Source organism: Pleurodeles waltl, chromosome 2_1, assembly GCF_031143425.1.
Source record: "Pleurodeles waltl isolate 20211129_DDA chromosome 2_1, aPleWal1.hap1.20221129, whole genome shotgun sequence".
In the NCBI taxonomy this organism is placed as follows: domain Eukaryota; kingdom Metazoa; phylum Chordata; class Amphibia; order Caudata; family Salamandridae; genus Pleurodeles; species Pleurodeles waltl.
The window spans coordinates 606,362,085-606,376,210 of record NC_090438.1 but is presented as its reverse complement, the minus strand read 5'-3'; the positions used below and the strand labels follow the sequence as shown (position 1 = coordinate 606,376,210).

General features: G+C 42.0%; 1 protein-coding gene across 3 annotated transcripts in view; it reads left to right on the top strand.

The window, feature by feature from the left end:
- The window catches only part of ELMO1 (engulfment and cell motility 1), a 1,154,836-nt gene that overhangs the window by 333,461 nt on the left and 807,249 nt on the right, over positions 1-14,126 (top strand). For all 3 annotated transcript variants that reach the window (XM_069215589.1, XM_069215618.1, XM_069215598.1), the window contains one exon: positions 8,773-8,942. In XM_069215589.1, the coding sequence (XP_069071690.1) occupies positions 8,773-8,942 (170 nt within the window). The remainder of the gene's footprint in view (positions 1-8,772; positions 8,943-14,126) is intronic.

Here is a 14,126-nt window from a genome sequence, read left to right as displayed (position 1 = left end):
ATGGCAAGAAAACCCTTATCAAGTCTCGAAAACCTGTAAGACAGCGGGGGTGAAGGCCGTGTTTATTCAGGGGTGATATACACACTCTAACTGGACCCCGGCCCCGGATGGGAAAATGAGAAGATTGCAGAAGTAACAAACAGAGCGTCTATCAGGGTATGCAAAACACTTTAGGGCCTAGCAGTTAGCTCGAAAAAATCTGGTGGTGCTGCACGGGCTGCTCTAATTTCTGTTTCTGTGTGCAGCACAATCTACGACTGTACTATTTCGGCACTGGTCAACATCCGCAATCAACCATCACACCCCAAGCCAAATGCGTGTCTCATTTCTAATGTAATCCTACAGCAACTGTTAGGAAATACATAAAACGTTTTTAATGTAACTGCTACGCCACCATTACAGCTGTTTCTCGCATACCATGCGATCACAAACACTCCAATATCCACACTGTTTTTTCTTAGCTTACCCTTCCTTTAAATTGCCATTTCCTACTACCACAAAAAATGATGAAATGCATCTAATGTTCTTGCCTAGGTTACGCCCTTCCGTACTTCCACACAGCTGCCGACCATCCTCACATTAGCCCATTCACCAGTCCACACAATCACACACACAAATTTGCCCGGCGTTAAAGAATCACGTTAATTTACAAAATAGCCCAACCTATTGGCTTTGATTCTTGCTTTTCCTTGTTACTGATGCATAATAAGCATTTTTCATTGTTGCCAATGTTGTTCAACACCAAACATTGTCAAAGCCAAAAAGTCAGCTAATACCTTTTAAAGCCAAAACTTGTTACAATGTGTGAGCTACCTGCTACACACCTGATGCTTCCTAGTTAAGGCAGCTGAAGCTATTTCTTTGACATTTGTTGATGCTTGCGAGCACCAGGAGAGGATCTTAGTTATTTCACCGCATCTACACTCCAGTGCTGCCATTTGCCCCCTTCAGTCTCTCTTAATATCCAGTCAGTGGAGGTGAGAGGACTACATTGCTCATCACTGTAAGTGACTGACTCTGCATCCAGCGATGCCCGCCTTCTCTTGGACAAGCCTAGATACTTGTTCATAAGACTAGTTGGGCATGGATCGTATAAGCAACGTTGGCAACATTTCTTTAACAACCTCACCGAGAGTAGTTTGATTGAATGCAAAAAGTAGATGTTCCTAATGTCAGTTCATCAGCCCCAAGGTTGGCCATGATAGGAAGATGTGAAAGGGAACAATGTTCAGTGAGGTCTGGAGTATTTTGAATGGCAGCTCGACTTTATCTTTTCAGCAAAGTCATCGTGCACCTAAAGTGCATCAGTCACTGGATAAAATGGCTCAAATGTACTTGCAAGGTTACAGGGCTCTTCCAAGCTAGAGTTTGCAAAGGTTCTTTTTTTGCTTGAATCCAATCTGATTTGTAGCACTTAGAACTGTTTTGTTCGGTTGCAGACTCTTTCTGCCGGCTTTTTATCAACAGCAATATCAGCGTTCTCATAGCTGGATTGTATTATTTATTTATTGGTCTAAGACATTTAACCTGATGCATTGCGAAGATAGCAAGACACTTGTTGGTAAAACTAACGTCAATAGAATGAGGTATCCATTCCAGAAGTTTATTATGGTCGATAGGACGAAATGCATTTAATTCCAGAGCTAATTCTGCAAGTGCCTAATAGACATTGGGTACAACTAGAGATTTGGAGGAGAATATTTTTAAATATTGTGGTTATGTGATCGGTCGAATAAAGATTTAAGGTCTTAATTACAGTTTGGTGGGTGGGTTACTCTGTCACAAATATGGCAGAGGTCTGCCCATCACATTACAAGTGCACTATAGCTTATGGCACTTGTAGTCTGGCGAAGGAGTATCTGCTACATTTTGATGGAGTATTACAACCTCTAAATGAAGCCCTTAATGTTTGCCGATCTCCATTGACACATTTGTAATCAAGAAGCCAATCAAGGATGCATCCCCATTCATGTGGGAGGAGAGAATCGTGCAGATTTTGAAATCTTGACCCCTAGCTGTTCAAGCATCTGTAAGCATACGTTTTAAGGATGGGTACGTTGAAAGCAGTGCTCTCCATTTAGAACATCGATATAGGAACAACAGACTGAAATGTCACTTACATTTTGAATAATGGAACATATTGTTACCCCATTCACTTATAGGTTCTGTGGATGCTGAAAGTTAGACCTGCATATCTGAATGTGTGCCTGTGAACTGCAGATTGTGCATAGATCTGCTGCAGGTGCATCACCCCACTGGGGTTATATTACCAGGTCTTAAACCTCTGACCTGCAGATTGTAGATGGATCCTTACATCAGACTCATAAATCCTCTGAGCTATATGTACCAAGATTTCAAACGGTATAAATAGTTTACCAGCTATTTCATATATTGATTAATGTTGATTATTGCTTTTGTGTTTATTTAGCAGGCTAGTTTTTCCAGAAGTCCGCCTTTATGCCACATAGAACACCTAAGCCTGTCAGTGGGGATAATATAAAATTATGGGAGCCCCTGCATATTGTATAGAGGGGCACCTGGGTCTCCCCTATCTCACAGATTCATTTGGCTTAGGTAGAATCGAGCCCCTCAGAAGGGTTTGTGGGCCTATGAAGGGTCGGGAGCCCCCTGGTGCCACAGTGGCTGCCCGGGCATGAGTCACTCCCATGAAGCCTGTCATCTCTGGCCCTAGCCTGGTTTGGGTTTGCTTCAGAGGCCCGTGGGTCTGAAAGGGTTCGAAATCATATTACCTTTAGGGCTAGATGGATGTAGGGGTTATGCATATATATAGCCTCTAACCTCTAGTACTGGATGGCAAAAACCATAGTTGCACAAGAGCCGACAAGTAACAGAGGTCGCACTGCAACATGTGGTAAAAATAAGATCCATGCTTATGGCTGGTCCACACACGTCATGCATAAGACACAAAGCAGGCAATTAAATCGTGTAACATAGAAAATGTATTCTACTAGCATCCTTGACATGTACCTATGGTCTCCTACTTTTGCAATGCGGTCACTGTATGTTTTTGTGCCTGACAAAATCGATAAAGAAAGTTTGAGGACAAAAGTGCCCTAAATAGCCTTTTCCATCGCCCATTCGACAAAGTAGCTTAAGTATTTACCTAATATTGTCGTTTGAGTTTCTGCGCTTGCTGACTCATCTTGTCCCCACCTGATTCGATTTACGCTCTCCCTTTAAGCACTTAAGAGTTTTTTGTCCCACTGTCCCGAAATAGCAGTTCTCCTCCAGTACATTCCAAGTAAATGAGAGAAACATTGCTCTTAAGGCCAGCCAGCTAGTACACTAGGATGGTGAAACGCTTGGAAATTACTCTCGAGTGTTTTTACTTGAGTGATGTGTTCAGGTGCTCTTGACAATATGAAGATTAGTTCCAGGTGCAGTATTTGCCGCGTTTTTTCAAATACGTTGTTTCTGTGTTTAATGTAAAAACTCTTTACAATAATAATGTCTCACTGCACCTTGTAATAGAATTACAGGGTGCAACGCGACATTGAATACCATTAGGCTGTCTGATGTAGATCCAATATTTATTTTCTAAATACTTTGCAGTTACAACATTTGCTGGGGGCATCGTTATGTATTTTTTTATTGCAGAAAAAAAACGATTACTACCAAACCGCAAGCAAATTGTGAAGAAACGTTATTCTTTTCAAGGCCTCAGTTCGATTCTGTTAACTCACACCTATAAACTGCTCAACTCAGACTAGTAGACCATCATGAAAATAAAAAGTTGAGATTACACCTTTGCAGCATCCCTGTTAGACTTTGCATTCTTAGGGTGGTCTAAACCCTGGCTTCTTGCCTTTATCTCTTGTTTTGTTGCTGTGTCTTTTTGTTGGCCTTAGGACTTTAGCACTGCTCTTCAGTGCTTAAGTGCATGTGCTTCTCGTCTGGTAACATTGGTATATCCACAATTGGCATGTTTAATTTAGCTGTAAATCCCTTGTAGAATGGTATACCCTATATCCAGGGCCTGTAAGTTAAATGCTGCTAGTGGGCCTGCAACATTAATTGTGCCACTCACTTGAGTAGCTCTGTAAACATGTCTCAGGCCTGCTACCACAAAGCCTGTGTGCTCAGCCTGCCACCCTGACTTGACATTTACAGCCTCTGCCAAGCCTTATTCTCTCCTTTTCTTACATTTAAGTCACCCCTAATGGAGGCCCTAGGTAGGCCATAAGGCAAGGTGCCATGTATGCAAAAGGTAGGACATATACTTTTAAGTTCTCATGTCCTGCTAATGAAAAACTCCCCAAAGTCGTTTTTCATTATAGACTGTCTCTGAGCGGTCCTGCTTTCCCCTCACCGCCCTCTTCGTAACTCCTTGACTTTTATCCCAGCGGCTTCTGCTTGGCTTTGCCTCTCTCATTGCATCCACTTAACCCGAGTGACTCTTGCCCTGCCGCTCTCATGGGATCGACTTTTCACCTGATTGGCTTCTTCCCTGCTTTGCCACTCTCACTGCATTAACTTCACCCAAGCGGCATCTGTCTTGCCTCACCGCTCTCATCGCACCCATCTCACCTGAGCGGCTTCCACCCTGCTTCACCGCTTTCATCCCTTCAGCTTTACCCGAGCAGCCTCTACCCTGCGCTTGCCGCTCATCCTTCTTCAACTTCACTTGAGCGGCCCTGCACAGCTCCACCACTGGCACCTCATCCGCTTCGATCCGAGCGGCTCTGGCCCTGCATAGCCACATCCCACTCCTGGTTGTAGCACAACTACAGGCATTGGACACCCATGTTGAGGAGTCCGAAGCACCATTGTTTTGACCTGTTCCTTTTTTCTTGCACATTGATCTTACTTCCGTCAGCTCTCAAAGCTAAATATTTCTGTAACGTATTGAACCTAAAAGTATCTATATAAACAAGCTACATTTTTCTTTATGCCCTTGTAAAGTGTCTTTCTGTGGTGTGCCTCCTCACAAGTACTTTACACATTGCCTTTTAAGTTAGGCCTGCCTGCTCTGTGCCTAGCTACCAGACGGCGAGCACAGGCTAATTGTTGATGTGTCATTGGCTTGCCCTTCCTAAAGCTGTGGTCCCTACTTGGACAGGGGGCATACCTCTGCCAACTAGAGACCCGGTTTCTAACAATCCCCCTTTTTTGAGGCTCTGACAGTAAATGGAGACCAGGTGATGGTCCTCTATTAAATGAATACAGGTGATGCAAAGATTTCTCTGTCCCCCTCTGCAAACTCAAAACACCTACTGTTTTCGAGCTTGCTGTGACTTCTTTAATTGAACAGCCTGTCACCCACCCTAACCTCAAATGATAAACCATTGGACTTAACTTTTCCACTATTTGCACTCTCCTCTTACCTTACAGCTCCATGTCTTGTAGCACTTTTTCTACCACTTGATATCAACTACTCTTTATTACATATTTAATCATTCTTTGTATGGGATTTCCGAATGGTTGCTCAGTTGTTAGTATTCATACATAACACTGCTTTAAATACGATAGTTGCAGGCTTCCTGCAGTCTTCTCTTACCTCTGCCCTGCACTTCATTCAACTCTGAATTGTTGTGCCAAAACAATAGTCATGCTCCTATGTTTTCCTCATATCATCAGTTCTGTTCCCGACTGGCAGTACTACAACGTGTTATATACAAAGGAAGCTGTTACATACCATTAAATCAAATTGAGAGCCAGACGACTACCGTGCCCTGTCTTCATCAACAACATCTTTAAAACTCTTAATCAGTCTTTTTTTCTGCCCATTCTTCCGTTTGTGGAATTCTCTTCTAGTAGAGCTGCACTCATATCTGTCCTTTCCTCCACCGTTTACTGGACCAGGATCAAGGTGCATTTCTCTTTTTCATCCTGCAGCTGACATTTGACATGCTTGAAAATGGATACAGCGTTGTACAGCACTCCATTGCCCCTACAGCTAGGGTGAAGCTTGACATCTAGGCCTACAATAGTATCATTCATACCAACAACAATAATAAAAATTTTGAACCCACCATCGGAAGATGTTGGAGTGTCAGTTGAGGGTGAGGTTGCCTCAGAAAGACAGCCTCCTGCCAGAGTCCCTTTTCCAAGTCTGGGAAGATAAATTGGAAGCAGAAGCCTAATATTTTAAGGTCAACAGACAATAATTTTCAAGGCTCAGAATGTTCGTAGCAGCTTGAACTGATGTAAGCGGCTTTCTGAGGTCAACGTCTACCCGCCAGTAGAGTGATGACTTGATGGGAGGTGTGGTTACTGCAGCTTACCTTACGGTCTTCATCTGTGTCACTGGTATTTGCTTGTGTCAGGCGGGGCCATTCAGTGATCTTTTAAGCTTCTAGCAGGCTTCTGTGGTGAAGCTCAAGACACCGTTTCGGAACCACAGACTCTGACTAATACCAGTGCGCAGTCTGCTGCGAAAGGAAAGGTCACAGCAACAGATATTGTATCTATTTTTGTACACTTAGGGCCTGCTTACGACCTTGGTTGGTGTCATGCTCCGCACAAACATGACCGATATCCCGTCCGCCATGTTACAAGTTCCATTATATCCTATGGAACTTGTAAAACTGCGGGTGGGATATCCGTCACCTTTGTGATGGAGTATCCCATCTGCCAAGGTCGTAATCAGGCCCTTAGAGTCTGATTGCAAGTAAGGCTTTATTCATCACCCATGATAAATAGCGATACCACAGGGTTACGTCATTTCCCAGGTGCGATAAATAATACCTAATTCAAGTTCACGGGGAATAACATGAGGATTTTAGTGTTAAACACACCAAAATCCACATGATATGGTAAAATGGTTACATTTCAGCAAGTTAGATCTGCCCAAACTCAACAAAGGTTGAGTTATTTAAGAGAGCTGTGCTGAGAGATACAGTTTTTTGAGATAATAGCGTATGCGTTAAATAACTTCAAACTTGTAATTCCAACCCATGCATAAATAGCAGTTTATGCATGGGTCAGAATATTATGGGGAACTCGTAATTAGGCCCTAAGAATAGTTATTTTCACCACCGTGCTGCCATGCATATAGGATCATGGCACAACAAGTTAGGCACGAGGGCCCTCTTATTTAGGTTGACACCAACCTATAGTGTTTCTTTTAATTAACTGTATTAACAATGGAATACAATTCCAAGATGTGAAGCTGCTCAACCTACCTAATTGTGAATTCATAATAGCACGATTATCTGTAGAATTGTGTGCAGTACATTATTTGTAATTGTCATTTTCCATTCAGAGTTGTTTGGAGCAATGTTTTTAGCCCTGCTATTAATTTAATTCCAGTTGATGTTTTGATTTCACTGCTAGGCTACTTGTGCTTGTTTTTTGTTTGTGGTATGCTATTACAGAGCGTGTTCTGCTGTAACAAGAGATTAGTTTGTCAGGACTTGAGGGCAAAGCAAGGCAACAGTTGAAAACGCTTAATACCAGATGAGCTTGAAGGTGTCGTCACAAGTGTGCTTGCACTGTGGATTAGTTTCATTGATGAGCTCTTGATCGCTATGATTAATGTGGACAGCTAAGGCAGCGCTCTGCTAGCGAATTAAACTATACAGGATCCCTGTTAAATGGTGCTTTGCTAGCCTGTAAATGCAGGCATCGTATTTCTTCTATCTGTATTTTATGTGTATTTTTATGAGATTACAATTGAACACTACTTGAGCTTGTTGATGGAAGACTTGAGTTGCATAGTTTATTGGATAATATTCATCCTTACCCCACCTTTACATACACCGTTTCCTTTGTATTCTAGAATCTGTATTGGAGTTACTGCTTTGCATATTGTGCTCTGCATTTTTATTGTAAGCTTTTATGGTCGGAATTGGCTGAATAATGAGTTTTATATAAAAACAAAAAGAATTAGGCACCATTTCACGCAGTCTTTATATCAGTGGGTTTCTTTATTTGATGCATGAAAAACGCATTCTGTAAGAAATAAATTAACTGATTACAGACATTTTTCTAGCTGACACTTACTTATCTTCACCATGTGTAGAAGAAAGAAAAACCAGACCATTTTTGTGGACATCTCCTTGAAGTATTATTATACCTTGTGGACATCTTCATGAAGTATTATTGTCCCTATATAAAATAATTAGATGTACACCTAATATAAGCACAGAACATTTTAAAAAAACGTTTAAAATACACAATTGCAATTCCGTAGGCTAACTGTACCTGACCAGTTGAAGAAAATAAATTTAAAAAAAAAACATGGCTGTAGCTTAGTGACTATTTTGCTCGCTAGCGAAAAACTGGGGAGATACCAACGGTTAAGTGAAGAAACTGGCTTTGGATGTGCATATACACAAACTAACAGCCACGTTGGCCTATTGCACCTTTTATCTAGCATCATGATGGAATACTCCCATTCTGTCAATCAGTGAGTAACTGTTTAATATTTAAGCTGAGTCGTCGATAGTCATACAACACATTTTCAACATTTAAAGATTAAACATGCATAAGCTTTCAAGTCATGGAATTGAACATAATCCTTAATCAATAATGTAGTTCTTGTTCTCGGAGTCAGAGCTTATATTGATCATTACCGTGATCAATTTAGAAAAAAATGTCTTTTAGAAAGCAGCAATGTATTATTATGTATTTTAATAACTAGGAAATGTATTAAAAGTCGTTTTTTCTGTGTTTTATGCATTGTGGTGGACGCTCCATAGAAGAGTCGTCTGTGTAATCTGTCTTTTAGATGTGCACCCCCCCTGTTGCATTGCTAATGTGTGAATTTCCAGTGCTTGTTGCTTGAAGTGTGTCCTTTGTCTCTCTCAGGCGCAGAACGCTCTACAGCTCCATGAGCGGATCCAGTCCTCCAGCATGGACTCCAAGCTGGAAGCCCTGAAGGACCTGGCCCGCTTATCCAGGGATGTCACCTTCGCCCAAGAGTTCATCAACTTGGATGGGGTTTCTCTCCTGACGCAGCTGGTGGAAAGTGGCAATGAGTGAGTGTATTTTTAGGAGCTGATAATGACTGTAAAGATCAAAGCATCACAGTTTTAGCCTGGAGGCATACTTGGAATTTTGTGTGCCCAATTTATCTAAATGTTAGAAGGCTGGGAGGGAAAGGAAAATGAAGAGGTTTGCTGTTCCTGAAACAATGCGCCTGGAGTAACTTAAAACGCTTCCTTCGTTCTCGTCTTTCTGGCATTTGTAAGTCCCCTCGGGGAGAACGGACGTTCCAATGCCGGAGGAAGCTGGGTGCCTGAGAGCACTTGCCTGCTGCGCTTGTGGTGCTTCACATGGAAATACAGCAGTGCAGGTACTTACTCCTTAGAGTACCTGTTTGCTCCTGAGAAGTGCTGGTACTCTCCCATTAAATGTACTGCAGCACTGCTGAGAAGTGCAGGTACTCTCTTTTTCAAATTATAAAAGTGCAGGTACTCTGTACCAGGCAGTACTTGCCCATTTAAACAGGGGGATAGATTCAAGCGGGGTATCTGGTGTGTTGCACCCCTCTAATAAATGCATTTTATGATGAATAGTTTGTGTACAGGTGCTTTGAATCTGATATGGTGAATTGTCTGTCGGATTTCACCTGGGATTTTTGCATGCACACACTGACAAAAACACACACTCTCATCTGTGTCCGAAAGCCCTAAGAAGTGTTGATTATTTGACCAAATATAGTGTTTCTCTCAGTACTCCTACCAATGCCTCTAAACCCCTGTTATGGTCGTGCTTGTCGTGAAATGTATTTTAGCAATATATGCCAACGTGGATATCAGAAAATCTGAAGCTCCCCCCGCCCCCCTCCCTCTACCTCCTCCCCCCATTTTACTGACCAAGCTACATCTCTGCACTTAAAGCACTGTGTACTAGACTGCTTTGGGGCGAGATCATATAGTGAGCAGTGCTGAGAGATGCAGTTTTTTCTATGTATTCCTCGCTGTTAGTGCCTCTGAAGAAGACCGTAAAAATCACTCTTTGAGGCTGGTGCATACGGATTATGAGGGCATGCAGACAGATTGTCTTGCCATCAACATTTGATCATGTGTATGTTTGTGAGGTGAATCTTACAGTCTTACTAAGATGCAGGAGAGATGTGTCACTGGAATAGGAGATGAGGTCAACATACACAGTGCTAGCCTTATAGAATTGTTTACAGAAGTAGAAGCATGAATAAAAAGTTTATATGGAAGTCAGTTTGAGATGTTTCTGACCAGACTGGTGGACAACTTTGAGAAGGACCACTGAGAACCCTAGTGTAGAAAGATGAATCAAAGAACTGTTTTTGAACAAGACTTGACTAACAGAAGTGCTTGTCAAACTGCTCTGAATACCTACTTGTTGGATGTTCCCAGTCACTGACATTGTGTGATAAAATTAATTTATTTGCTGAAGACAGGAACTCAGAGGTGGTTCAATCAATGCAAGATGTATTGACTGTCCTCTTCCTCTTACTTATCTCTCTGAGGTAAAGAGATGCAATGGTGTCAAGCAGCTGTTGAGAAATCTGGGCACCAAATATGCAATGACCAACCGGCCCTGGCAGCGAGTGAGAGTTCTAGAGGGCTGAAAAGTCTTTGAAGACCAAACACAATTCACTGCTAATCCTGTGACCTGTTAGTGGCATGCCTAGAGATGTTTCTCTCAGTGAAATTGGTAGGGGTTTGCGACATTCTGACAAGTTTTATGCACGTAATGGATTAGAAGCTAAATCAACTACATTCAAGCAGTCATCTGCCTGAAAATTGTATGTAATGCCATTGTGTACAAAAGGCATGCAAAATACCAGCTCAACCTATTGCCTATACCAGTGGTTCCCAAACTTTTGACTCCTGAGGTCCCCCAATGAATTATTACTGGAAGCCGGGGACCCCCAGCAATTGGTACGATTTAATTTTCAAACATTATAACAGTAATTCACAAAAAATATAACAGTATACACCAAACAAATACTCAAATTACTAAAGATAAAATTCTTTTATATTGAAAAAATATGCAAAAATCAAAACATTTTATTGGGAAGGTTGGCGCTGCATCTCGGCAAATACCTTTTCAATGTTTGGTTTAATTTAGGAAAGGTGAATCCTCAGGTCAGATCCTACATTTCTGGAGTGATTTCTGTTTTTATTTTTTGGTATGCAAGATCTGAGAAAGCTTTTTCACGTTAATAAGTGAAGGGGAAAGGAAGTAAACCATAGGGGCCTCTCATCTCTCCTTAGCTTCTCTGTCACATGTACTTCATTTGTTTTAAAGCACCTCTCAAACCACTGTAGGGTGTTGTAGCACTTTACAGGGGACTAGAAGGTGTAGGACTCACATCATCCACACTGGTAGGCATTTTCTAAGAGTGCTTGGTCTGGAGAAGCACAAATTTAGGATTCAGAATACAGCACAGTGATTAGCGATGAAGTTAGCACAGTGCTTAATTTGTAAATAAAAATGTGCTGTGCCCAAAGCCCTCCTCTTAAACATGTGGCTGCTGCAATTAAATGTGGGTACACGGAATACTGAGGCAGCATAATCCTAAACCATCTTGGGCCTCTTCAATCCATATAAAGCCACTCCCTGCCACTTCAGCTCACTTTAGCAGCTCTTTACTTTCTCCCTATGTTACACGTTTTCGTTTTCCCCTTCTTCCGTCTTTCCCATGTATATCTTGCTAACAGCAAATGCTTGAGGCAGAAGAATAAGCCCTGGCCCTCAAAAATAAGTGACGGTGCTCAGCACCGGAAACAACAAGCACAAATTAAGCACTTTGTTAGCAATAAGAATGTATGTATCTCTACACAAGCAAACCTTTTTTAGCAGCATAAGGAAAATGAAAGACTAGGAAAAAAACAACTTTCTAATTTGTGCCATGCGGTTTGCATGCAGCTCTTTAATGGCAGTTCACAGCTCACTGTGCTAGATTACGATTATGAACTGCATAGTAACAAAAGAATCTCTGTGCCAAAAGCAGTAACCCACTGTGCCATGCACATAAAATACTGTTTTTTGCATGATACACATTCTTTGCAGCAGGCATATTAACCATCTGAGCTACCTTTGAGTCAAAACTGCCACTGCACAAAACTCCCATCTCTCTCCAGCAGATACATTAATCATTTGAGTTAGCTTGACGCTTTTATTTTTGCAGTACAAGGAGCTTTGTAGTGTGTTTAAAACTGCTCAACAAAGGAATTAATAAATATGAAAAGAAGCATGCACATGTTTGTCAGAGGCCCCAGCTGGAGAAGTGCCTTCCTCCCAGCCCAGGCCTGCGGACCCCCTGGGAATGTGTCACGGACCCCTGGGGATCCGCGGACCACAGGTTGGGACCACTGGCCTATACTGCTTCTGAAGTCAAGTGCTAGGGCAACGGCTGCAATGCAGCACACATCTAGCTATACAGTTCCTGCACGACAGGTTTTGGGCAAAGCCTCGCACAGGTCAAAATTATGCAAAGTGTTAACACAAGACAAACAGAAATTACACAAAATAGTGAAACCCAGTAATCAGGATTTCCACGACATTACCCTCCCATAATAAACGTTTTTCATTGCCTTGGGGATTCGCCGCCACACATTTTGGTCACATATGGTGAAGATTTTTCTTCTAGGACCACGTTCTTTATTGTGGCTGGCTATTGTGATATATAGATAAGCAGTGATAGGCCAAAGAGTCTTTTTACCATGCATGGGAACTGGGTTATGACACAGTAGAAAGTAGAGTCGGCCTCACTGGCTGAGTTGCTGAGTGAATGGTGACCTGTGGTTTCCTTTCTCCATCTGAGCGCACCAAGCTTCAACTGTGGGGTCTGAAGATTACCATTGGTTCCTGGCAAGTGGCTAAAGAGTGGGTAAAAATATGAGAATTTGTGAACTTATTTCATCATACACAAGCTTCGTATACTAGGCTTTCATCCATGAGGCGACTTTGCTCCCAATATTACCCAAGCTAGTGCGGGCCTTGACTAGTTGTCCTCCTCATGGGTGTGCTTCCTCCATGCCAAATAAAAGCATATTATTAAATAACAAAGTTGAGGGCAAATAACTTGAACATGTGGCCAAAGACATTTTTTCACTGGAACAGATTGTATTTGGGTTTTCAGGAATACTTCCCAGAGCTTGAAAAATATATCCAGTGATATACATGGTAAAAAGCTAGGCAGTCCTGCTAAATGATGCATGGAAAGCTTTGGACTCGCTCCTCTGAGAGTCATTGTAAGCAATGTAACTAAGAAAAGATATGATGTGTTGGATTTAAATTGCTGCTCAACTCTACACATGCAACATGAAGCAATGTATGCAGAGCTTTGATTGGACCACGCCAGGATGGCCACTCTGCCTGACCTTGTTCACATTGGGCATCAATCCACTATTAATATTCATTAAACCGCGCTGTGTCGAATCTAGAATTTGAGTGAGAGGCAAGAAGTAGGTAGCCTTAGGATTTTTATGCTGATGTTATCCTAACCCTAGCAAACCAAAGGGCATGTAGTCCAGGAGACCGAAAACAGCAGTTCCTTCCAACTCTGACAGGACCAAATCTGCGGTATATACTTTGGAAGGGAGGTTAATGGCGCAAGTGGTGGCCAGCCATTTTGCTGGAAGCAGAAATGTGGTTTGTGAAGTGTTTACACTTTTTTCCATGCACATGCTTGTATGTAACCAGATACAGTTTTACTTCACAAAGAGGAGGGTGTAACCTACATAGCAATTCACAGTGGCGGGATGTGTTAAAAAAGGAAAAAGTCTCCAGACCAACCCGTTTCTAATGGAGTTCCAATAGACTATTTTATGGTACATGCTCGGTTTGGTTCCAGAGATGTATTGCTCATTATTCTGTCTGCCTTAGAAGCGCCGTATACCCTTGCTCTGGGCTTTTCTCCACAAGGAGAGACTGTATTTTCTGTTAGTGTATTTTTATGTTTACCACCTTCGGATTTCACATTTTGTAAATCCTTGGGTGAGTGGAAAGTGAAACTGGCATGGTGTTAGAAATCCAGATATTTGGCCTTGGGTGCTTTTAACAGGGTTGGATGGCTGCGCTGGTATCGGTGTACCTCTTCAGCTATTTTAAGTTGTTACAATTTGAGAAAGTTGCTGAACTTCGAGAAATTTGTCTCACCCACTATTTGTGTAATGTGTGTTTAGGTCTCTCTTGAACTATCTCTCAATCTCTATCCCAGGACTCATATC